This window comes from Prinia subflava, chromosome 28, assembly GCF_021018805.1.
Source record: "Prinia subflava isolate CZ2003 ecotype Zambia chromosome 28, Cam_Psub_1.2, whole genome shotgun sequence".
NCBI lineage: Eukaryota > Metazoa > Chordata > Aves > Passeriformes > Cisticolidae > Prinia > Prinia subflava.
The window spans coordinates 343147-366629 of NC_086274.1; the positions used below are offsets into that span (position 1 = coordinate 343147).

A 23483-nucleotide genomic window follows, 5' to 3' on the forward strand; every position below is an offset into this window, starting at 1 on the left:
ATGTCCTTAAAGCCATTAAGGATTAATCTGTAGTTTGCTCTTCACAATTTCTGCAGCGCTTTAAGATTTTAATACCTCCCATCAGAATGACTTTACCATAGAGTATAAGGGGTTTTAGTTTCCCTGTCTCTTTGTCATAGTCCTTTTTACCATTCCAGCCTCTTTCACTCTGTTGCACTAACTACACTTCTGTTCCACAGGCTCCTAAAGAAAGGGTGCAAATACAGCTCTGCTGTTGTCTTCGAACAGATTACAGAGTGTGATTCAGAAACTACATAAAGTACAGAATTATCATCCTCACTCCAAGTTCTACTTTGTGGTTGTTAAAACTGATGCAGCACTGGGAAACTTGGAGATGGTGTCCTGGGTATACAGTGTGAGGTAGAAGGTCTGCCTAACTTCATAAATCTAATGAAACGAAAATGGTTTATGCTTTTTTCAAGAGGAATGCAGTGGTACTGCATGGAACCTTGCAATGCTTGTTTCTGCAGCACCTGTTTCTACAATGTTGCAAGTGCCTGTGCAAAATCTTTTGGGAGGGGATTTCAATCTTCTGAAACTTCTCATTCACTGACACTCCTGTATCCACATATTGAATCACTGAAATGCCTGAGTTAGCCTGGCACCACCGTGGTTGTGTCCTGCAGGTCAGTCAGGAATGTTCTGTGATGACACAGAGGACAAGGGGTGCTGCTCCTCTTGTGTCCTCCTCACATTTCCTGCATCCTTCTTAGGTTGGTAACCTTACTGCTAGTTTTGGAGTTGCTGTTTTATACCTTTTGGTGACTACTTGGGATCAGTCAGTCTCCCCATCCTGCCCCAGGGTCCTGCCCCTCTGTGAATCATTCAGATTCATTAATTTTTCTTTATCTCCCAGTCTGGATATTCTCAGGAGATAAATGTGGCTGTACTGGGATCTTAGTGGCCTGCTAAGCTAAGTGCCAATAACATTCTCAATAATCCTTCTCTTCTTCTGGCTTTCCAGTTCTCTTGCTTGGCTTTTATGTGTGTGCACAAGTGTACCACGGCTGCACAAAGTAAACCATTTCATACTGGGCAGAATTTGACCAGCTGCATCATTCAGTATCTAACAAACACACTTGCAAACATCACTAACCCTGAAACCATCTTAATGTGTTGTATTTATACAACTTCTCAACATTCAGTCCTCTTAGTTCACACTGTAAAAAATCAGCAACATTTTTCATGCTAACTTAGAAAGTTTTTAAATTTATTTCCAGGCAGAGATCTAATTTATTTTAAAAACAGAATTCTTGCCCTAATACGGGGGTGGAAACTGCATGAAGAAAGCTAAACTTCCCATGGAGAAGTGAAAATTGAAATTAATAAGGAGTGGAAAAATGTCTGTGCTGAATTAACTTCACTAAGCACAGAAGACTGCAAAAACATCCTTGACTGCCATCCATCCCCAAAGGGCAGAATATAAAAGAGCAGAGCAAAATACAAAAGCAATGGTGTGTTACAAAAGTATTAGACCCTTGAATATCTTTTCCTTAGCAACTTTTAGAGTAATCTTCCGCTTAATACAGAAAAACCTTTCATGCTGATGAGAGTATAACTGTCAGGGCCTCGTGTTCAGTCCTGTGCCTTTCTGACCACTTAATCAGTATTCTGCTCAGTAACTTCCTCCTTCCAGAGTGATATTAATGTTGCAGACTCTAGCAGTTTCAAAGGTATGCCTTGAAATGTATTAAGGAAAAAAATCAAATTGGCTTATCACAAGAAAGTTTTCTCCTTCAGGTTTGTAATTTCCTGCCCTCCTCCTGCTGTTTATCCACCCCATCCTGGAAGTTGCTGGGACACAATGTCCAAGACACACACTGTGTATATCCAGCCTTGTCTGACAGTTTCTGGGTCTGCTCCTCTGTGGTTCTGCAGGATCACAGGAGCTGCCCAAGACTGAGAGTGTTCCAGCAGGGTGTTCAATTTATTTCTACATCTCTAAGGTCCAGAGAGTTTCCAGATCATGGGATTTTTATGCATAAAAAAAAAAAAGACTTCCAGGTGTGTTTGAGAGGTGCTTTTAAGCATTGAGTTGCTTTTTTTATTTTCTTCATCCTGAACCCTGTTGGTTTTTGATTCACGACCTGAGGAGGCAGACAAAGGGCTCCAATAAAATGTGTAAACCTTTCTCTCAATAATTTCAGAGCTGTTTCCTCTGTGATGTGGAGGGCATGCATGAAATAGATGATGGTGCAGGACAGTTTAATGGTTTTATTTGTAGTAATCTGGAGTGATCTGCGTAATTCACTAGGGGCCTCATCTCTTTTCTGGTAATTCAGCACTCCTTCAGACTTTTAAAGAAGTTCAAGCACATGTTACCAACCTTTCTTATGCACATTCTTATGGGCAAGGCAGGACTTTTTGAACAAAAAGAAAATTAATTTTAATCCCTTTGAGAAGTTGGATCTAGACTGGCAAAGTTGGTTTTGGCACAAAAACGATGCAGCAAAATGTTCTTACTTCGCTGTTGATGTTGCCAACGTGAACGGTGTCTGTCAGAGTACACAGTCTCCTCCCTGGGAACATACTGACTTGGAAAAGCAACACCTTTCCTGCCTCACAATGAGGTGATGATGAACTGCCTGGTTAATCTGCATCTGTTGTCTGTATGTTTTAATTACACTGGTCAAGTGAAGGTGCAACACAGTGGGATGCTCTGTCATGCTTCTGACAGCTCCTCCAGCTCCTGGCCTTGCTTACTCTCCATCATTACAAAATCTTTGGAGAAAGCCTGCTCTTTTACAGCTATTTGTGCATCTGAACATCTTGCAGAGCTCTTTGGGAAGCAGTTTTGGATGAGAAGGGGTTATATGTTTAACCAGGATTATTTCAAACTTCTGAAGCCTGAAAATCTAGGAATCTGTTTAGTGAGGACCAGAGGTAAAGGAATTATCACTAAAGGCATTTGGGTCTGCCAGACAGCTCAGGATGAGCCAGCTGTCTTCCCTATCCTTCTGCTACTCTGTAAAGCATTTTCTGGCTCAAGTGCGTGGCCACTGCACTGGGAAAGGCAATGGTTCATGCCAGAGGACATGCAGGACAAGGTGCATCTTACTGCCTGTATGTGCAGAGCCGATTGATTTACAGGGTGCTGATCAAGAAAAAAAGCTAAAAACTATGGCCTGAATATGTAATTGGCCAGCACAGACCTTCACAAAGAAAGGAATGGTTCCAAGGTCCATGGCCAGAGTTCCTGGACCCATTCCTGTGCTCTGTGTGTGGCACCTTGTGTTCTTGAGCTGGCTGCCTTTCTGAGCTGGTGGGTGTGTTGCAATGTATGACACGAAGGTGGCTTTGTAGCTTTGTGCTCACTGCTCCCTCCTGCCACAGGAGAACATCTGCTTTGCCTTTTGATGAGGTAATCAGGGGAGGAATTGATGCAGCCAGCATCTTGCAGGGAGTCAGCAGAGTCTACAGATCTGTCTTGAGCTTTTTTATACTGCCCGTCCTGGGCCAGAATGGAGCCATCTACAAAGTAATGTCAACTTCAGTGGTACTATGTGCTGAAAAACAGCTGAAGAAACCAGCCCTTAGGAAAGCCAGATGCTTTCCTCAGACAAAGCTGAGGGAACTGGGATGAGAGAGAACAAACTGGCAGGCAGCCGAAGCCTTTAAAGAGATGCAGCCTCTTCAAGAAAGGGAACAGGAGATGGAGCGTCTGGGAGGAAGGAACATAGGCAAACAGGATGATTAGGATTTGGCAAGGCCAGCAAAAAGAAGAAGTGGGAGCTGTGCAGTATGTCCATGGGTAGCACTGCCAACATCAAGTTGCAGAAGCCACTGGCACGTGCCTTTTTCCATCCCCTGTTTTGCGTGCATCTTGAGGAGAAGAAGCACTCTGTTGTGGTTCAGGGAATTCAGCAATGGCTGCAAAAAGGCAAAACGCCACAGAGCGATGCTGGTAGCCTTCAGAGCTAAGGCTGACGGGGGTACTTGGTGCTGGACTCAACCCTGGTACCTGGCTCCCTTGCTGCCCACAGCCAGTGCCATCACAAATATCCAAGAGAGTCCTGTAGCATCTGCTCACGTCCCTTGCGCTGACCCCCACACAGAGGCAGCAGTGTTGCTGCCTCTCAGCTGAGGCATGGCAAGGTGAGCAGTCCACCTGGACTACTGCCCTTCTGCCATGACATAGATGGCAGAAAGAAATGTGATTTAGCATTTGTGCTTCTGTCCGGTGAAAAGTGGTCTTTATTCGGGCTGTTCGATTTGCCATGCTCACAGCTGTGCGGTAAAACTTATTAAAACTGACAAGAGTCCCCAGGGCAAGAAGGCAGAAAGGTCTTCCCCACATCACCAAAGATACAACTGCCTGATGCTTGTCTCACTGAGATGCTTAAATCATTATACTGAAATTAATTTTTAATTATGTTCATTTTTGTCTTTGGCCCCGGGGGTTTTCTTTGCTTCACATTTCCAGAGGCATTCAGGGATCAGACCAGTGTCTGGCAGGAAGAGATTCACTCCCAGAATGATGAAGGAAGCTCAGGAGAATTCCTGGCCTAGGCCTGGGAGAAAATGGATCCCTGTTGTGGAGAGGTGTGATTGGCATCAGAGCTGGTGGGCTCCTGATCTGACACTTGGGGCAGAGAGGAAGCAAGGAAAGGTGGCATGAGTGATGTCAGGAAGGCATAACAAGAATGGTCACTGTTATGTCTTAAGATTGACTGTTTGGGGAGTAACACAGAATAACTGGATCAGTGGCTTTTGAGATTGAAAGGCAGTGTTGGTCTGGGATGCATCTTCTACATCCTGTTCAGTGTCATGCAGCAAGAGGTACATAGCAGCTGATGCTGACTTTGAAGAGGTACAGTTTTGAATCCCTCACACTTTGAAATTCCTACAGTCTTGTGAGCCTTCCTTTGCTCATAAGGCAGCAGGTCAGGTGGCAAAATACTGCCAGGAGATGACATTGTTATGTTAATGTTAATTCATTATTACCATTAGATGAGGAAAACATCACTTCAATGGCTCATTTAAAGGCTCATGCAGATTTGGGACACTTGCACTGGTCAGGGAAAGAACTGATAAGCCCATTCTTCTTGTTAGATAAGACACCTCACAGCCAGGTGTGTTTGCAGACTGAGGGCTGCCAGGGTCTGTCACTTTGTGACCAAACCACCACACACTTAGCTGAAACTAATCAGATTGCTGCAGGTGTCCTCTGAGTTGTCCACAATTCCTATTAGTAGTTTTCTGAGTGTCTCCATATCAGCAGCCTGCAGGCTGTTGATCCTTCCTTGAAAGGCTGGCATTGATTAGAGATTCTTCAGAAAACATCACATCAGGAGCAGCAATAAGCTGCAGCCAAGCTCTGCCTTCCAGGGGAGCTGCCATCCTGAGCAGGTTGTGCTGGCCCAGCTGGGAGCAGAGAACCCTCTGGCACTCCAATGCCCTCAGAGAGGCAGGCTCCAGGTGAGCTCCCTCCTCTTCCAAGGGGGAAGTTCCTGTGCTCATCCCCACCGTGGGGTCCAGCTGAGCATCTGGCCAGGCCAGGCCAGCCCCTAAGGGACCTAAGGAAGGTTACCTGGGGAAGTGAGATTTTTCTGTGAGTTTGGCAAATGTGGATTTTAAAGCTGGCTGCAGCTGAGATTGTTAAAATAACATGTTCAACAGCTGCTGCAAGGTACCTGCAGAATGCTCACTGAGCAGTGTCACCTGCAGAGCGTTGGTCTGTGATGGCAGGTGAAACCCATCTCCCCCATAACTGCCTTGTCTTCCCAGGAATCAGCTTTTTTTTTTTTCTCATTGAAGATGGTTTTATCTTCTGCCCCGTGGACCTTTGGGCTCTTCTGCTTAAAGATTCTTGCATGATCTGGTGCCTGTTGTGCCTGTTGCTGCCTCTGACAAGGTAGAGTGTTTTATGGTTTCTTCTCTGTTTGTATTTTACAGTGCAAAACTCAAGAGCTTTTGGTTTTAACTTTGGATGGCTTCTGTTCAGTGCCTGGTACCATTTAGGATTTGAGTGATTTGGGTAACCTGTGTTTTTCGTCCTAGACCTGAAGTTTAACACATGTCACATGCAGTACATCTGTCACAGATGGGGAGCCCCAGGTACACCTGGAATGGCAAACTGTGGGACATGTGGGCGCTGTGGCTCATTCATCTGGGTTCCTGCAGCTGAGCCAGAGCCTGTGGCTCTGTGAGCTGGGAGATGGCGGATGCAGGGGATAAATGGTGTTTTTCAGTCCATTTCTCAGGCGTGCTGTGAATGTGTCCAGACAGGCAGTACTTGGATGGCTGCCTCCTACCTTGGGGGGGGGTGGGGCTGATCTTCCCAGTGTGTGCTGCCAGCTCTCCTTCATCTCCAAAGGGGCTTAACTCTCCTCAGCTACGGTGGAGCTGCTTCCTGGCTGCTCTCTGCACTGGCTCCTTGACAAATGTCTTCCAGCACAGGGCACCTGAGGTGTCCCGTTCCAGCTGCCTGGAGGTGAGCACAGGCTGCAGGGCCCCGTGCTGCACCTGCACAGCTGCCCAGCCCTGCTGCCACAGCAACTGTGCCCATCTCTGCAGGAGAGGAGGCTCCTGCATTCCCCAAAGGCTCTTCTGATGTGAATATCAGCGTGTAAATGAACCCCCACAGAATGCAGAGCACAGCGTCACAGCTCACCTCTGCCAGCCCGTTGTGGGGTCAGGGAAAACAAAACACCAGGGAGGAAAATGTAGGAAATTAGGGTTAGTAGGAGACATTGAGCAATTGGAAAAGGAGAATGCAGATTACTCTGCTGTAAATAATGAGGGGGGGGCGTGTCTTGGGGGAGCCCTCAGCAATCTCTCTGGCTTGCTGAAGAGGGTGGAGGGACATCAACTCCTTCCACCTTTGATTGCTGCTGTTCCTTGGCATTTTCTAGGGGTCACCTATGTTTGCATTGCCAGAGTAAAACCGCATGGTGCTCAAGCAGCACTTGAGGGAGGGGGAGCCAGAAATTGTTTTGGTTTGGAGTCGAGTTTTTGTAATTGTGTGAGGGTTTTGTGCTGTCTTTTTTTTTGTTCCTAGTCAGTTCTGTGATCTGGTAGTTCAGATCTTAGTAAAGAAAGGACCATGTGTTTAGATACAGAATTTTCCCAATCCTTCATAGCTGTGTGGACATCAAAATGCTGCTTAGTCTTCTGCCACACCTCTTGTTCTTATCTCTATCCTGAATCATCTTGGGGATCACTCCTTGAGGAACTGGTTCACATTCAAGAAAGATCAAACTGATCCCTGAGAGATGCTAGGCTAGGTCTTGAAGGGACCTACTAATTCTTGAAAAGATCTTTCAGTTTCCTCCTTTCTGACAATTGTTAAATAAAGCAGCTGGACTGGTCATCTCTGTTATGAAGCATCCTAATGAGGATTCCTTGAGTGGCAATCTGTCCACGGGTTGGTTCACTCCATTCATACCTTCACCCTCCTGTGTGCTGAGTCTCCCGTGCTAGCCAGCATCTTTGAGCAGATGGAGTAACGCTACTGCATGTCTGAGTGGAATTGCTGGGAAATTAATTGACTGTATTTCCAGAATTCATCTGCTAGAAGTGCTCACAGCAGCCTTTGATTTCTTTCCCAGTTGCAAGGAAAATGCCAGTAATAATAAAGACTACTTGTGGGTGTCTAGGTGGATGATAACTTTTTACACAGTAGGTCTTAAGAGGGCTACAGGTGACAGAAGACTTATAAAGAAAGAGCTACATTTACCACAAAGATACCAAAACTTCCAGTTACACTTGTGTTTTATTGGGTTAAGGCAGCTACAATGCAGTATGGAGGGCACCTGCCCAGGCAAATGACGCTTGCTCTCCACAAGATCCTCCTCCCAAAGCCCAGACAAACCAAAGCAGCAGCTAGAGCTCTGCTATGTGCTCTGGAGTCAGAGGACAATGGCTTTGGCTTCATATTAGGAAAGAAAGGAAGCCCTTCCCAGATGGAGAAGCTGTAGCATGGACACAGGCAGGAGCAGCACACAGAGTTAGCCCAAAGCTATCAAATGAGCATGGCTGACAGCACAACTAAGCCAAGTCCTGGGAGTGAGAGCTGAAGCCTCTGATCCAGTACTGCAAGGGGGCAAAATGAGAGAACCATGCTGAGGCTCTCTGGCCCATGCCAGGTTTGTCTGTATGAGGGGAAGAGCATTACAGTGCCCTGATATGAGACCATGATGATATGAGACCATATGATACTTAGGGTACATCAGAACTTGTCTGTTTTTTTCATCCAGGAACTACTAGAGATGGCTTTGTAGAATACTGCTGGGAAAGGACACCATAGCCAGGCTGTATTTGGCCAGCTCCTGGATGCTGGGATACACAGATGCCATATGTGGTGACAACAGTTTTGGCAAGGGGTGTTAGGGAGAGTCCTGGGGCTGATGCCAAGACCAATGTCCCTTCTCACTGGGAGGAACATTATGAAACAGCTCTCCCCCAGATTTGGGCTGTAACTGGAGCGATTGCAGCAGCCAGGTGGTACAAACCCTAAACCTAGCAGTGCTCCTGTCAGGAGAGGAGCACAGGTGAAGATTGGTTCCGAGGAGATGTGAATGGGTTTTGAGATGGGGTGCATGCAATCAGCTGAAAAAACAGTTTTGAATCTATGGCAGCAATCAAGAGCCTTGTTCTCTTGGTGGCCCCAGTAGATCACTGGGGCGTGTGGTGGTTAAGCAGTGGCCAATCTATCACTGGTCCTTGGGTCAGGAGGAGAGGCGACCCCGGGGTAGTATTGCACTTCCAATGTGAGCTGACCTACCAGAGGGAGGGCAGCCACCTCTCTACCTTGCAAGGAACAGTAAAATACAAGCTGGCAGCACAAGGGAAAATTTCATTTGCAACTAGGGCGATTTTCTCAAGCACTTAGACTGACCTGGTTTTACAGGCAAACCCTTTCATGGAAACAACAGGAAAGTTGTTATTTCTCCATCAGTGCTCCTTTTCTGTTTCCTTGTCCAATTTTCACTCTCTTGACTGAAGAGATCAGGGTCCTCAACAAAGAGGCCAAGTTCTGTCCTCTTACTAGGACTGCTGTGCATGAGCTGGGTGCCTGCTGCAGGCTGAGGCTCCAGCTGTGGGAGGGCAAATGCATTTCCATGGTGTAGAAATCCACCAAGATGAGCGATGCCCTCTGCGGCTGGGCCGTGTGTGCCCTGCAGGCTGTCAGCTCCCAGGAGCCATGGCTGATCTGCTGCACACCTGGCTGTGCCCAGGGCTGAGGGACTCCCTGGCTCATCCCTGTCTTTCTCTCCTCCTGGGGTGCTGCTGCAGACCCGTGTGGCCCCACAGTCAGCAGCAGAGGATCTTGAGGAAGGCTTTGCGGAAGTCGGTGTTGAAGGTCGTGTAGATGATGGGGTTGAGGGCGCTGTTGACGTATCCCAGCCATGTGCTGGCACTGTAAAGCCCTGGAGGCACGTGGCAGGATGGGCAGTGGGCGTTCAGGATGTGAATCAAGAAGAAGGGCAGCCAGCAGACTATGAATGCCCCTGGGTTTAGAGAGAAGCAGAAAACAATCCATGAGTTCAGAGCATCAGCTGTTTAGAAAGGGGCCTCACTGGTGGCCTCTCCCTCTAACCCCTCACTATTTCCATGATGTTCCTATATTTCACAAACACTGAGGGCCACATTTATTCCTGACACAGAGGGACCTGGCAAAAGCTTGGGCTCCTTGGGACCAGCCTTTTGAATGGATGTGGCTTCAGAAGTGTTTTGTTGACAGACAAAAGCAAGTGGCCACAGCTTTGAGGGAAAGCCTCAGCTGCTTTAATGAGTTAGGATAAGGGCTGCTCCATTTCCGTGCTAGTACTGAGTTAACGGGGGGGAACAGTGCATGTGGTGACCATAGCAGGTGACAGAGACACCAATCTCTTGGCTTCTCTACACAGCTGTATGAACTGGTTCCTTGTGGGTCCTTGCCTCAGTTTCCCTTTCTGTAATTAGATCTAAGAGCTTCTGCATGTATAGGAAACTTAGGATTGTTCCAGCCTTGTAATAGTAAAACAAGGGAAAAGGAAAAGCAAGGTATTGGCTGTTGCTCCCTCTAGTAGGACTTGTTGGCCCCTGATTTTAAACACAAGGGTAACAAAATATGGTAAATAAAATACTAACATACATGGCTCTCAACATTTGGGAGCATTATTCTAGATCTCTAAATGCCCTGCTACTGTCTCTCCTGAGTTTGTGAAGCAGTAATAGCTAAAGCCAAGGCCCAGCTTGCACTTCTTACAAATCTCAGTGTTGTATTAGGAGATTCTGTGCTCCTGGGAGTCCCAAACCATCACCCCTTGCACCCCACAGGCAGGATGGCTCTTGCTCACCCAGGACGATTGCCAGCATCTGTGTAGCCTTCCTCTCCCGCAGCTGGATCAGTCGGGGCTGCTGCTGGGCCAGCCTCAAGCTGCTGATGGTTCCACCGTTGCTGAGCCTCCGTACCTCCACTGCCGGCTTCGTGCTCCTTCTCCTCTCTTCCCACCTGCTGTTTTGGGTAGTGCCTGGTGCCTTGGTGAGGGAGGCCTCGTGGCAGAAGCTCCGGTACCGCTGCAGGCTGAAGGCTGTCAGCAACCTCCCTTTTGTCGACATCTCCTGGCCTGTGCATTTCAGCGAGAGGCAGGGGGAAAACGTGCCCTGGCATCTGTTTGGCAAAGCCTTCCTCTCTGTGTGTTCCTGCAAAAGAGGATGCCACAGAGGAACTGGAAACCATCCAAGCTGCTCATTGGGCCAGAGGATGATGAGGGAAGTTGTAGAGGATATCCTTAGCCTCACTTGCCTCTTACATTGCACCATATCCTCTGGACTGACCGGGGGTGAACCAGCAGTTGATAACGCTTTGCCTCCATCCCACCAAGGAGAAGCATGAGAACAGTAAGAGCAGAAGCCCCTGCTCTGCTAACCTCTCGTCTGTATTTTTCTGTTGGCCCTGCTCCCCTCAGCATCCCCACCCTTTTAAAGCAGCTTCACTGTGCAAAAATGAGTGGGTAAAAGGAGTGGATATGCATGACCAGGTAATTTCTTTCAAACTGCTGTTTGAAACCAACTGTGTTGGTTCCCATGGTTGCAGATATTTCATCTAGAAATGTCAGTGGAATAAATGTTGCATGCGCCACGAGTATTTTGACCTCTTAAGTCTATCAGATGAAGAGGGTTTTTTATTTTAATAGCAGAGGTTAAAGCCTGTGAAGCCCTGAGAATGAATCTTCATAGAGCAAAAATCAATAAATGAAGACATTAAAATCAATAAATGAAGAAATTACTTAGACTTATGCATGGCTGAGAAAACCCTGCTCTGAAGAAATATTGAAGTAGGCTGTGCTCTTTTCTACTTGCCACTTCTGGAGGGCAGAGATACCCAGGGAATATCCTCATTCTAGAGGCCTGAAAAGGATTTAACTGGAGCTTCTGCGCCTCAGATATCTTGGTGTACGAGCAAGGGATGGGATGAAAACGTGTCCTGCCCCTCCTTATGCTTTCTGTTCTGTTTTAACCCTTTGAGGAGAAGAGAGGATGCATTCCTGTCCTGCTGGCTCGAGTGGCTCTTACTTGGTGTGCGTAGCACGGTTTGGTGCTGGCGCTCGGGCTGCCCTGCCGCGTGAGGCTTCGCTTCCTTTGCCTCTCTCTGAGCACCAGGTAAATCCGGACATAGAGCAGCAGGGTCACCATGAAGGGGAGGTAGAAGGACACCAAGGAGGAGTAGATGATGAAACTAGGGTTCGATATGGAACAGACACTGGGATCCCCTAGGGAGAAGAAGAGAGAGAGAGGAGTGGCTGAGCTGATTCGGTTTAGTACAAGGAAGCTCTGGTGAGTTGGCAAAGCGAGACAAAAGGTGGCTGGGGGCAAAGGCAGGCTAAGGAGTGCAGATTATGCTCTGGCTTACCCAATTACCTATGTGGTGCTTAAAGTGAACCCAACACAGGACCATCTAGCACTAGCCAGCATGCATCTGCCTGTTTTTCTGGCCAATAGGTCTGTTCTCTTCTCCCATGTCTATTCCCATCCTTTCTCCTATTCCTTTGACAGCCTCTGAGCTGTCTAGATGCAGGGTGTGCATTCACCCCTATCTGTCTGAACCAGGCAGAGGGGGGCAGCCAAATTTCCCACTCCCATGCCTTTCCTCCCTCAAGTACTGCAGAGAGGATGGATGGGGAGCAGAGGCTTCTGCCTGTGACTCAGTGGGAGGGGAAGGAAGGCTCCCCTGCTCCTCTGCCTCCAGGGAGACTGTGTTGCCGTAGCTGAGGGAAAGGAAAAAGACCAACCTGCTTCCAAGGTGGAGGCTAAATTGTTTGCTCTCCTCAAGGGATTAGTTAAGGAGGCAGACAGCCAGTTGGATAGGAAGGTTTCTAACAAGAAATGCTAATATGCAGTCCTTGCTGTTTAGGAATGTGTTCTGTATCAGAGTCAAAACTGTGCTTCTGAACCTATTGATATTGGCAAGATGCCATTAAGTCTGGTGTGTGTGTGCTGTATGTGCTGCACGTTTTGATGTGTGTGACCAAAGTGATTGTTTGATGGGAATCTGAAGAGCTGGACGCCTTGATGGGCATTGATTTGGCAATAGAGCAGGCAGATTTGCCCTTTACAGCAATAGTCAGTGTCTGCCTGAGCAAATGGCAAGTTTATAGGCAAGAGCACATGGGGATTTTTCTCTCCCTTCATAGTGTGCTTCCCAGTTCCTTAAAATTTCCTGTAGCTTGGCAAATCTGCAGGACCCATGTTCAATGACCTGGCCACACACAGGGCAGCTCCACTGCCAACCCCTCCTGCTTGCTGTTGTTCAGGATATCACCCACCTGTAGTATTGAAGCCAAAGAGGAGAGGGCATGACACTGCGAAGGCCAGCATCCAGACAATCACAATCATGAGAGAGACCCTCCTGCAGGAGCTCTGCCCAGTGCTGTACTGGTACTGAACTGGTTTCACCACTGCCGTGTACCTGCAGACCAAACCAGCTCCGGGAAGAGGAGACGGAGGAAGGAGGGAGGGAAAGGACCAGGTTTTTAAAAGGAGAAGTGAAAGCAGCACAGGGAACGTGATGGTGGATGTGGTGAAGAAATAGAAGAGGAAAGTAGAGAAAATCAGATGATGGGATCAGCAGTTTGTGGAAATGGTAAGTGGGGCATTGCGGGGAGGAACAGAGGAAATCACAGTTAGTTGGCAGCAGTGCAGAGAAATGCTCAGCAGAACTCACAGCATGTGAAGCTGCCAGGTTTGGGCTACCAGATGGATCAAGAAACTCCAGGAAATCCCTAACCCTCAAGCCCCTACAGTTACTGGGCACTGCTGTGAAAGAGCACTCTCTGGAGTAACCACAAACTACAAAACTCTTTGTCTCAGCTGCCTGGTCTGGTGTTAGCCTGACGAGCAGAGAGTTGCCCAGGGGCAGGTGTCAAGGAACTTCAGTTGCTGGGGTGCCCCAGGAGATGCAGCTCAGCAGGGTAAGAATTGGGAAGGCACAGGAGTCTCATTTTTAGGAGAGCCTGGGGACTGCTTCCTGCAGACAGAGCCAAACTGAAATGGGGATACAGATTCCCATGGAGGAACACTGGACCAATGCAGCACTGAGAGCTGCCTGTTATCCTTGAACTACACATTAGGTAGTACACAAAGGTACAGCATGCAGTATTTTTCCCTTCTCCCACTCCTTGGTCCCAGTAGGATCCCATGTGCCAAGGTCTTGGCTCCCAGCCCTCAGCATTACTTAAAATAGGCTCAGTTTTAAAAGGCAGAAAACCAGGGCAAAGCTCAAGATTACACAGCAAGAACGCTCATCTCTCCCTGTGTACAAGGCAGGATTTTGTTTATTAAAGCTTCATGAGTGAGATCTCCAGGAGAAACCCTCTTTGACACCAGTGGGAGTTGGATTACCAGTTGTGGTTCCTGCCCTTAAAAAGCTTAAGGATGTGTTTGACTATCTACTGGGGATGTCTTATGGCTTGTGTCTCCCTGCCCTTCTGTGCAGACCTCTCCTTGCACAGTGAGAGCAGAGCCTCATCAACAGCAGTAGTGACAGGCACGGACCTTCAGGGGTTTATTGTCCTGAAGACACCGACGATGTCTGTGCTCACCCCACCTCTTTGTCCCTGCCCCACTGGGGCACAGGGCTGCCCCCATCTCCAGGCTGTCCCCTGGATGCTGTTGTGTCTCACCTGTCAATGCTGATGGCACAGAGGTTCAGAATGCTGGCTGTGCACATCATGACATCCATGGTGACGAAGATGTCGCAGCAGATACGGCTGAAGGTCCACACCCCTCCGGTCACCTGCACCAGGGACACAGAACTGTCAGCGTTGCTCTGCACCTGGTCCTGACAACTTTTGTGTAAGGAGCTGCTCTCCTCAAGTATCTCAGCAGCTGGAGGAGTTCATGTCCACAGTGATGGGCAGAGGGAAACTGAGGCACCTGTGTTGTGTTCTAGCAGTAGGACGTGGAGAAGGAGCCTCACTTTAATTTCAATCCTTTATTTGCTCTTGCAGAGGGAGGCAGGGAGAAGAAACAACAGTTATCCCTTATCTCAAGGCCTAGCATGATAAATTGATTTAAATTTGATATCACTGTATTTATCCTTTGATTAATGGTTATCTGAGGAAATTTAAGGGCTGAAAATCTTTCTCAGCTTAGCTGCCAGAGTGCTCTTGCAGGCAGCAAGCCGGGAAAGTGCTGCAAATTTTCTGCATTTATGTATGAAACTGAGATCTGACACTGAGGCTGCTCAAAAACCTAATTTGAATTCTTATCTCAGTTACAGATTTAGATTATTAGATCTGAGTGAGAACTCACAGACTACTCAGATAAAGGGGCCTGAGTTGCTACCAAGCTGTTGTTCTGGTTGTTTTGAATTTTTAAGCTGAAGTGTGTGGTTGTGGAAGCTCAGCCGCAGCCAGTCTTAGTGATGGACGAAAGTGGGTTTTGGAGCAGCCACCAAGTTCTTGACAACGACCTTTCTGATTGACAAACATGCTCCAAGCACTGTGTGGCCCTGCTGTCCTTGGGGTTGGGATGACAGCCTGATTCTGAGGGAGGTGGTCTGCCTCAGTGCCCACTCCACGTAGGAGATGGAGGGCAGGCTTCTCCTTGTTCAAGTGCAAACAAACCCAGTGCTGTGCTGAATGGGGGAGTAGGAGAGAAAAAAGGGGGAAAGTCCATGCTTGGGAGAGAGCCTTGATTTTAGCCTTCAGCCCTGTAGATTCTGCTGTTTCAGCTGGATCCTGGGAAGCTTTCAGAAACTGCCACTAGTTCCTGGTCTCTCTGCTTACATTTAGACACCATCTGGAATACTGTGCCTGGTTTTGAGGTATCAATAGAGGAAAAACATTGATAAACAGGAGTGAGTCCAGTGGAGAACCACTAAAACAATCCACAGGGGCTGGGGCAGCTGTGAGGACCAGGTGAGAGAGCAGGACTTCTTCAGTCTGGAAAAGAGATGGCTTTGAGGGGTGGGAGACTAACAGCCCTCAAATGCCTACTGGAGGTCATTGAAAAGATTGAAGGCAAGTAGCTGAGAAGATGGAGCCGAGTTCTTCACAGCAGTGGTGTGGTGGGAGCAGGAGAGGCAACAGGCATGAGCTGGAAGCAAACTGGTTATGAAGGTTACTTTTCTACTACAGGACAGTGGAGCCAGTTGCTTGGTAAGTCTGTGCAGGATCCATCCTTGGGAGTTTTCAAAGCCCATTCAAAAATACCCATCCCAGACCACACTGGAGAGGGTGCCACAAGTAAGCTTGGCTTCTCAGGCAATGGGTCAACCTTGAGTGTTGGTGCCTAGGAAGGATGCAGCTCCCTGCACAGAGAAGCACTTGTATAAATATAAGATTCACTCTGTGGGAATTTTGTTGTTTAAGAAATAATCCTGAGAAATTCAAGTGGTTTTGATAGTGGCAGCATTCCCACACATGGGCACAGAAACTTGCTGAGGGGTGAGCTGTGTCTTTATGGTGTTCTCTGCTGGACCCAGCTGCTACATTTCAGAAATCAGGTACTGAATGAGGCAGTCTTCCATTAGACCCTCTGACCCTGAATGAATGCAGGGGAGGGAAATGGGAACTGGCTTTCTTCTCCAATTCTCTTGATAATGGTGGTGTTCCTTTGTTTTCTTATAAAAAAGTAAGTAAAGGGGAAAAGAAGTCAATCCAAAACCATTGAGCTTTTCTGCAGTTAGGTGAGTTACAAGACGCAAACTGAAGGCTGTCCATCTGAGATTAGGGACCTCAAGAGGTAGGTTCAGCTTCCAAAGAAACACTACACTGGTTTTACTTTAGTTTCATGTTTTGAGATCTGCTTGACCACCACAAAATATATTAAAAACAAAATGCTGGAAGCCTTTGCAGTGTGACCCAGTAAGGGATGTTTCTGCAGTTTGAGGCAAAAAGCAATGCAGTTCCTGTGTGTGCTGTGGAGTCTGAAGAATATTTCACCAAGCCAGTGGCAGGTGTTCACATGAAAGCCAGCTGCTGCTAACCCAGCAGATGAACAAGCACTTAACAGAGGGAGTTTCCAAGGTCCTGAACACATTAAAATGCTGAGCTCAAGAATGTGAACCATTAAAACTGAAAAAGGTGCTGGTGGGGATGTCTCAGAAGTGAGCCCTCTCAGGATGATTCTATCAGATCACACCACCTGCATACTAGACTGTAGCTTGTCTAAGAGGATGCTTGACAGATCAAAATGTTTGGGCTTAAAACCCATTCTCACTTCCACCTGCCACTTCTAAAATGGGGAGTAGCTCTGCTGGAGTTGGTGAAGTAGTTAATATTTACCTGTGGGGTATACAAATGCAGGATTTATTCCAGAATTTAAGTGAAGAAGAATTTAATTTAGTGAAGAAGAGGCTTTTTATTGTATGCCATGTTCAAAATTTAAAAAAAATTTATTTCTGCCCTTCCTTTTATTGCTCTGTTCTAATCATCTTTGTTACAGCAGCTAGAACCTGCTAGTCTGCCTTTCTGGTTTTCATGTGCTGGCAGGGTACCTCTTTATCCCTCTGGTGCTTTTTGTCCAGGAATCTCAAAGAATATCCCAGGTATTGAATGAATTCGCACATCTGCCTGGGTGAGGTGGATGGTCAAATATTATTATCTTACAGCTGATGAGAGCAAACTACAGAGAGATGAGCTGACACAATCTCTCATTACCACTCAGTGATTATGCAGCAGAAGAGTGTCCAGGGTGAAATCCTGGCTCTATCAAACGCAATGCTAAAGATCCCTATAGACTATTCAGGTCAGGTTTTCACCTAATCTTCCTTGACAACCAGTCTGCTTTATCTACAAAATTGTGGTGTTATTATTTTTTAACTTCCAAACCCTATAGGAAGCTTTCCAGTTCATGAATGCGCAATGATTATTTTTTTAAACTTATGCATATCCACCACTCTCCTGAATTTTTAAAATAAACAACAAAATCTCCACAATTCAGATATGAATGGTGATGCCACATTGAGCAGCACCTGGGTGGGAAAGTAGGAAACCAAGCTGCATCAGGCAATGGCAGGTATGAAAGCAGTGGTGCTCTTAGCAGGCTCCCTGAGGGTTTTGTGTTGGAGAGCTGATGCTCGGGGCTGCTGCTGGCTCCTGCAGCTGTGAGATGGCTGCTGGTGGGTTTGCACAGTGGGAGTAAAAGAGCACTCAGTGGTCAGGACTGCTGAGCTGCAGTAACTCAGCTCTCTCCTCCCTCTGACACCAGTCCAGCACAGCTCCTGGAGCTCACAGAGCAGCTTGGGTCTCACTGCTCCCCTGTGAGAGACAAGATGAGGAGACAGTGTGACTCCCACAGAGTACCAGCAGATTAGACCTCAGTGACAACCTTCTCCTGAAGCTTTCTTCCCCTCTGGAGGTAGAACTGGATGTTGTGAGAAGACTGAGAAGGGTGTTCCCAGCCATGCTGCTGCATGTCCTCCTCCATCTATGCCATGACAGTGTTTAACACCCTCAAACTCCAGTGGGCACGATACCCTAATGCCACTGTCTTGGAAACCTTGGTGAGCTTCAGCAGCCACAGCACCAGGGATCAGTAAAGAAGGCAGCAGTATTGGTGTGTCAGACCTACAAGTTGGCCCCCAGAAGATTGCTAGACACATTGCTGAATAGCACTTCTGTGCCAGAAACCTCCTAACGTGGAGATGAGGATTTTGAAGCTATAAAATGTTCCTGTTGCTGCTCTCTCACAGCCTTCCCAAAAGATTTCTCAGGATGAGACACTTATGGTCTGCATGATTGATAAAATAACACATTTCATGGCCACTGATAACTTTAAAAATGGAGTGTAAAGCACAAACTTCACAAACAGTGTTGAAGTCTGAGGCATTCATCTGCCTTAAGCTTCTCCATAAATAAGGGCCAGTTCTGAAGTCTAATTTGGCAAACCTTCAGTAAATGAATAGGTATTCTACATGGGTTCAGGGACTGAATGTTTTTTTGGCAATTTCCAGGCTCATGGTATATTGAAGCATGATGCCATTCCTGCTTCATTGATGGCATTGCTGACACATAAACAGCAGCAAATATTGAAAAAACTTCGGGGCTTTTTGGACTGTTTTTTAAATCTTAGTCTTGCTGGAGTCAGACAGCCCAGTTCCAGAGGAAGTACTGTGCAATGCCAGGATTGGTAGTTGGGTTTGGGATGTGTGTGAGTTCTTTTCCCTGTTGTTTGGATGACTCTTGCATCAGCTGCTTCAATTATCCAAGCTCCACAGATGGAAATTAGTCTTGAATGGGTCTACAAACACAACTAGGAAATGGACCTACTGTTGTGCTCACAAATCATGACCAAGGCATTGCATGGGGCAGAGGCTGCTCCACAGATGTGCCTCAGTCCCACCCTGTCCACAGCAAGAATGAGTGCCAAGTGTTTTCTAAAGCAAAGCATAATGTGATTTCATTAAGGATTGGAATGCACTTGAGTTGATAGACTATTCCAGTCTGAAATAAAACTTCACTTCAATAATATTTTTTAGTTGCAATCAAACTGAAGAGTCTAATTCTATCTTGCTGGGATGGCTTCCCACACACACACACACACACACACACACACACACACCCTTATTCCTTTTCTTTTTCATCATTCCATGTAGCACACCCAAGCAGCACACAGCCTGCAGGACAGCTCCAGGGCTGTTCCACACAGATCAGTCTAAACTGATGAGTCTAAACAGCCCTCGTTAGGAACACGACCACGCATGCAGCGGTGTGGGTAAGGTCTGTTAATCATTCCTGAGAGGTACTCACCTCCAGGTACACCATCCATGGCATCACCAGAGTGGCCACCAGCAAATCTGCCACTGCCAGGCTCACCACGAGGTAGTTGGTTGTGGTTTGCAGGGTGCGCTCCCTCAGCACGGCCAGGCAGACCAGCACGTTCCCGAAGATGATGGCCAGGATCAAGATGCAGTAGCAGAGGGCGTAGTAGGTGTGTGACTGGGGCAGCTGCGGCTCCGTGGTGCTGTTTGCCCCACAGGGAATGGGTTCTGTCGTGTTAGGATGGCTGCTGGCTCTGGTGATGAGGGCCATGGGGCTGCCACTGCAAAGAGGAAAAAAGAGACGACTGAAAATCAGAGCTCTGCAGTAATTGTGGAGAACAGTACCCCCTTTGGGTACTGGTATGATTTTTATACTTTCCTTATGAATTCTCCTTCAAGGCAATCAGAGAGGTCTTTTTTCTGCTCATATGTGGGCAGAGGTTTGCTTAAAGACTTGTTTGGCCTGTTCTGTTTTTCATTAAATATAAACCAAGGGAAGAATACAAGATTTCACCTCCTGTGTGTATGTGAAAGGTGGATCTTAGCAACCAATACAGCAGTTTGGAAAGTGGGCAATGGTTTTGAGAAGCACCAAAGTCACAGCACAGTACAAGTCAGCTGGGGAAGAGTGCAGCCTCAAAGACAACAATTTGAAATGATGAGGAAGACCCAACACAGTTACTCAAACGTACTAGGGCTTGGCCAGAATTTGGAACTTGTATCTTTTCTTCTGGGAAGTATCCTCTTCCTTCTCTCATCAAAAAACGTCTTCAATACCTTCACACACTCGGGTGCTAGGCAGCTTGGCAGAGCCTCTTGATCCCTGCCTGCCTGGCAGCAAGAACCACCTCCAGAATTCCTCCTTTCCTGCTGCATGTCCCAAGCCTGCCTGCCTTGTAAAGGGTTGACTGCTGGTGCTGTTCCCATTCCATCCATACCATGCTCTGTGTTTTCCATGCCTGGCCAGAACATGTGCTTCCTGTGCTGAAAAGCAAACCAGCTTGATGTTTGGGATGAAATAATCTAAAGATTGCAGGGTGGTCTGCATTTCTTTTTCTTACAATAGATTCAAGTCTGTTCCCAGTAACCAACCTTTCCTTGATTTCAAAGGGGGATTTTCTCCCAGAAATATGAAAGCTGCTGTACTGAGGTTGTTCCATGACATTTAAGGGCTTGTATCTTTTTTTCCTTTGCTACTGCCCCTGTTGCTGAACTCATCATCAGCATGACAGGTAGGAAAAGCAAGGAAAAAACATTGCAATGCCAGTGGTATAAATGTTTCTGTTTCACCTCACTTCTTGAACAGCAGCATCTGTGATGCACAGCTGCTGCACAGCTACACTCCAGGAAGAATAGCTGTGCAAATAGGTACAAATTGCTCCAGCCCCTTGGGATATACTCATCCTTAAAAGTGGTGCCACTCTCCCCAGATGCTTTGTAGCTGGGAGAGGACAAGGGTTGAATGAGATGGAAACAGAGCTTCCCCATGTCCTGTGAACACGGATCCCTCAGAACAGGGATGAAACAATCTCTTATGGCTTGTGCTTGTCTTCTCTATCTTTCTTCTGCCTGACCCTCACAAAGAAGTTAAGATTTCCACTGGATCACGAAGATCTCTTGTAGCATGAATGCTGCTGCTGAGTCCAGGACTGTTTATAAAACAGTTGAGCTGCAGCCACCCAAAGACAGGATTCATTTTACTGTGTCCCTTGCACGGACACAGCTCCCACCCTGGGAATTTTGTATTGTCTAGAGCCAGGAAAGGATGGATCTGTAGTGCTGGACAAAGCAGCTGCCTAGGTGATAAGCAAGGCCAGAACAGGGGATGAACAAAACATCACACACAATATACATAACCAGAAGGCATAAGGCATCCCAATACACAGTTTGGCTGTGAGTTTCCTGTCTTGTCTTCTGTTTCTTATACCCATGAGCACTGTTCTCGTCTCTAATCCCAAAGTCAGTCTTCCCTACCAAGATCCCTCCCAGGTCCCTCATCCCTGAACTGTCCTCCACCCTTCCCCAGTCCTGCTCACTCCGCACCTGGCCAGGGTGCTGCCAACCCGGGCACGTTCCCGTGCACCTGGATACCCTCCCAGAGCGGTGGCAGGACACCCCCCGCCCTGGGAACGGGGTGCCACACTGCCCTGGGGACGAGGGTCGCCGCCGTGGGGAAGAGCAGAGTGAGGGGAGAGGGGGAAAGGGACGCTCCTCCCGTGGCTCTCCGCCTCGGAGGGGTCCGGGTGCGGGGATGGTTCGGGGTGCGAGCGCAGGCTCCAGGTGTGCCGGCGGCTTTGGGTTGGTCTCCGGCTGCGCTCCGCTCCCGCCGTTCGCTGCCGCCGCACCCGGGGGGCAGCGGGAGCAGCGCCGCTCCCCCCGGTGCCCCGGGAGTGCCGCGGGCCCCCGGGGGCTGGGGAAAACCGGGCAGGGAGGGAGGCGGAGGGCTGCGGGAAAAGGGACCGCCGGCACCGGGCGGGAGGGGAGCGGGAGGCAGCCGCCAGGACTTACCCCCGGCCCGTCGGGCCGTGCCGCCGCCGCCGAGCACAGCTCGGTCCCGGTCCCGGTCCCCGGCCCACTGAGTCCCGGCCCGACCCGCTCCCTCCTGCCGCCTTCCCGGCGCGGAGCCGCGGGGCGGGCCCGGGCTGGGCACCTCCTCCGCCCGCCCCTGCCCCGGGACCCCGCGGCGCCCGGCGAGGGCCAGCGGGCCGGGGCTGCGCTCGCCGTGCCCTCCGCGGGTGCCCCAGGGCTTCTCCTTCTCCTGAAGGGACGCGGCGGAAAGAGCCTGGGCGGGCTGTGGAGCCGGGGTCCGCAGCAGGGGCGTGCTTTGCTGAGGGATGGAGCTGCTCCTGCTGGAGGCGAGGCGGCGAGCTGCGAGCCCGGGGCGCCGGGGCTCGGGAGGTGCCCTGGCCGGGCTGCGTGCCCAGCTGATAGAAAGCTGTCACTTAAACAAACAAACAAAACCAACAACCAACCAACCAACCAACCAACCGAAAACCCAACAAACAAACAAAACCCCACAAAAAACCACTCCCCCCCCCCCCCCAAGAAATCAATCCCAACAAAAAACCAGTTGAAAAAATTTATCAAAGCAGAGATGACTTTAAGAAGGGGGAGGTTTAAAAAAATATGTATCTTTAAATGAGCTACCTTAAACCTGAGATGGAGAAGTGTGGGTGAGCGGGGAGGAAGCTGGGAAGGAGACTAATATTGGGAAGCATCCTTCTCCAAGGACCACTGTCAGCAGGCACAGCACGAATGGCCAGGGCACGGCTGCAAGCTCTGCCACATCTCTGCGATGTGGCTTCTCTTGGGGTCTGAGATCGAGTCTCTGAGGCACGGTTCTCCTCAGACTGTAATCACCGGGGTACGAGTGATGCCAGTGGATCTTCTCTCCCTGAAGGTCGGGTTGTGCCCGCCACCCACTCTGGCACAGCAAATGGGGCTGCAGGGAGTTGGCAGGAGGGTGCAGGGAGCTCAGCAGCAGGGCTGAGCTTTCTCTTCGTTGCACATAATGCTTGTGGCCCTCCCTCTTTATGGAAGGTAGGGGTGGCCACAGGCTGCCGTGTATGTGGGCGAGGAAGAGGAGATCCCATGGAGAGCAGAGTTTATCTCACCTATTTTTTAAGAATTTACTTCAGAAGTGTGTGTTGGGACTTGGGCAGCCTGGATCATCTCTCCTGCCTGCAGCTTTGCTGGCTGAGCTCTCTGTGGGTGAGAGTGGTAGGAGGGAGGGGTGCTGTGGAAAGCCCTCGCACCCACCAGGTGCCAGGGGTGAGAGCACCATCTTTAGCCTGGCTGGGGATGGTGAAAGTGCCCTGCAGGGTTTGATGGGACTGAGCAGCACCGCTGCCTTTCACCAGGGCTGTGGCTGCCCCGTGGCAGCTCCGTGGATGGCACTGGAGGAGTGCGATGAGTCACTGCCCAGTCCCTAGGGCGACACATTTGTGTCCTGCTGGAGGATATAGCTGCCGGGCTATGAGACCAAATGACCCGTGAAGGGCTCTCCAGCCCTCCGTTCTCTTGGGAGCCCCCAAACGGTGTGACAGGGACTGCATTTACCGTGCTTACATTGGATTTGTACAGTCGAACTTCTGCCGTCTTCTGAACCACACTGCTCACTGCTGGGGAAATGCACTCTCTAACCGTGCCTGGGGCACCCAAGGAAGGGGGGCGAAGCCCATGTCCAGCAGAGGCTTTTTAGCTGTGAGCTTGGAAAGAGTCCAACACCCCTTCTGCACCTGTGTGGCTCCAGCCGGAGGGGAAAGTGCAC

General features: G+C 48.8%; 1 protein-coding gene across 1 annotated transcript; it reads right to left on the bottom strand.

Moving 5' to 3' along the window:
- Positions 1-8203: 8203 nt before the first annotated feature.
- On the bottom strand, positions 8204-21861 carry DRD3 (dopamine receptor D3). Its single transcript, XM_063419940.1, has 7 exons — positions 21722-21861; positions 19203-19494; positions 14130-14242; positions 12774-12916; positions 11524-11720; positions 10305-10650; positions 8204-9473 (listed from the first exon to the last, which is right to left on the bottom strand). The coding sequence occupies exons 2-7, from the start codon at positions 19482-19484 to the stop codon at positions 9277-9279; spliced, it is 1278 nt and encodes a 425-aa protein (XP_063276010.1). The 5' UTR covers positions 19485-19494; positions 21722-21861; the 3' UTR covers positions 8204-9276.
- Positions 21862-23483: the final 1622 nt, after the last annotated feature.